Genomic DNA, 1,583 nt, shown 5'->3' with positions numbered 1-1,583 from the left:
GGTTTTTTTTTCCTACCTTCAGGCATGCTCAGATGGAACCTCTGACTTTCCCGGGCCTCTGATCTCTGAGCAAGAGAAGAAAAGAGGCAGAAACAAGAGGCCACCAAAAGGAGGGGAGAAACCTGCTTCTCGCTACAAGAAGAGAAAGAAGGAAGGAGACGAGAGGCAGCTGATACACTCAGGCACCGACACCGTTATGAACCAAATCAAACAAGTAGGAGTCATTTTTTTCTCCCCTGAATTGTATCATTCTCATACAACTAATAGTAGCAGATTTCTTTTTTAAATGAGAAAGTTCACTGTTTAGAGAGCCCCCAGTTGACCAGAGACTACTATTGCCAAAATCCTAGTTAATACTAAATTGTAGACAAGTAAATGTGTAGAGTGCAAGTATATGCTGCACTAGCATATGTGTGATTTGGTGAATGGGAATAAAACACTTGGGAGATTTCAAACAAGCTATTTTGGTGGAAAATTCATCATTTCTGTTTTCATTTCTCTTCTAATCTATTCACTTAAGTTTCTCTGTTTTGACACAGCAACTCTCCCTGCTGCCCCTCATGGAGCCATTAATCGGGGTGAACTTCGCCCATTTTGCTCCCTACGGCAGCGGCCAGCTGAATGGAGAAAACCTCTTATCTGGTACTTTCGGCAGCGCCTCACTAGATGGAGTTTCAGATTATTACTCCCAATTGGCCTACAAGGTAAGATCTTCTTACGTGACTAAAGGGAACCTGAGTGAATAGAGTTCATGTGTGTCTGCATCACAGTGTGTGCTGACTTTGTCCTGATTCCTCAGCAGAGTAACTTGAGCAATCCTCCAACACCACCGGCATCTCTTCCTCCCACCCCGCCACCCGTGAATCGACAGAAAATGATCAACGGGTTTGCTACAACTGAAGAACTGGCCAGTAAAGCTGCTGCTATGGGTAAGAACCATCTTATAATTTGTAAGTTACTTTACAAATAATAATACAAGAATAACAAATGTTTTGATTATTTTTTATCATGTTTATATTCTCCTGTTAAACACAGTTTCCAAAGGCCTGGTGCCAAAGCCACTGCACGTCCCGTTTAGGGTTGAAGAAGATCTGCTAGCCCGGGCTATTGCTCAAGGACCCAAAACTGTAGATGTTCCTGCTTCTCTTCCTACCCCTCCTCACAACAACCAGGAGGAGCTCAGGTAATAGATTATCCTTTGTAGGACAAGATCATTATTTGGCTGCAAGATTTTCAGTGTTTCCTCTAGAAAATTGGTCTTTGGGGGGTGCGGGACTGCTTGTTATAAAAACATCACTTCACATGACTCACCTTCAATTATAGTAATAAATTTACATTATATGAATATTTAATTGCCTAACCACATCCTAAAGTTAAGGACTCCTCGAGATGATTATCAATAATAATTTATCGTAGTAAATTATTATTGATATTAAGAGATTAGAACAATGTGCAGCAGATGATCTGAGTCCAGAGTTCTCAGTTTGAAACCTTCTGGAGCTCTTCTGTGTGACTCTAGGTGTGACAGAGTGTGGATGATTGATTGTCTCTTTTGTGTCTGATGGAGACTGGAGACCTGTCCA

At 41.6% G+C, this 1,583-nt stretch overlaps 1 protein-coding gene across 6 annotated transcripts in view; it reads left to right on the top strand.

Annotated features, from left to right (window-relative positions):
• kmt2cb (lysine (K)-specific methyltransferase 2Cb) overlaps positions 1-1,583 on the top strand; it is a 74,591-nt gene that overhangs the window by 64,006 nt on the left and 9,002 nt on the right. For 5 of the 6 annotated variants that reach the window (XM_014030928.1, XM_014030936.1, XM_014030912.1 and 2 more), the window contains 4 exons: positions 23-214; positions 540-704; positions 800-929; positions 1,036-1,183. In XM_014030928.1, coding sequence (XP_013886382.1) covers positions 23-214; positions 540-704; positions 800-929; positions 1,036-1,183 — 635 coding nt within the window. The remainder of the gene's footprint in view (positions 1-22; positions 215-539; positions 705-799; positions 930-1,035; positions 1,184-1,583) is intronic. The other variant, XM_014030905.1, reaches the window with a different exon arrangement.

The sequence above is a fragment of the Austrofundulus limnaeus genome, unplaced genomic scaffold (assembly GCF_001266775.1).
Source record: "Austrofundulus limnaeus strain Quisiro unplaced genomic scaffold, Austrofundulus_limnaeus-1.0 Scaffold6, whole genome shotgun sequence".
Classification (NCBI taxonomy): Eukaryota; Metazoa; Chordata; class Actinopteri; order Cyprinodontiformes; family Rivulidae; genus Austrofundulus; species Austrofundulus limnaeus.
This window is presented reverse-complemented; position numbering and strand designations above follow the sequence as displayed.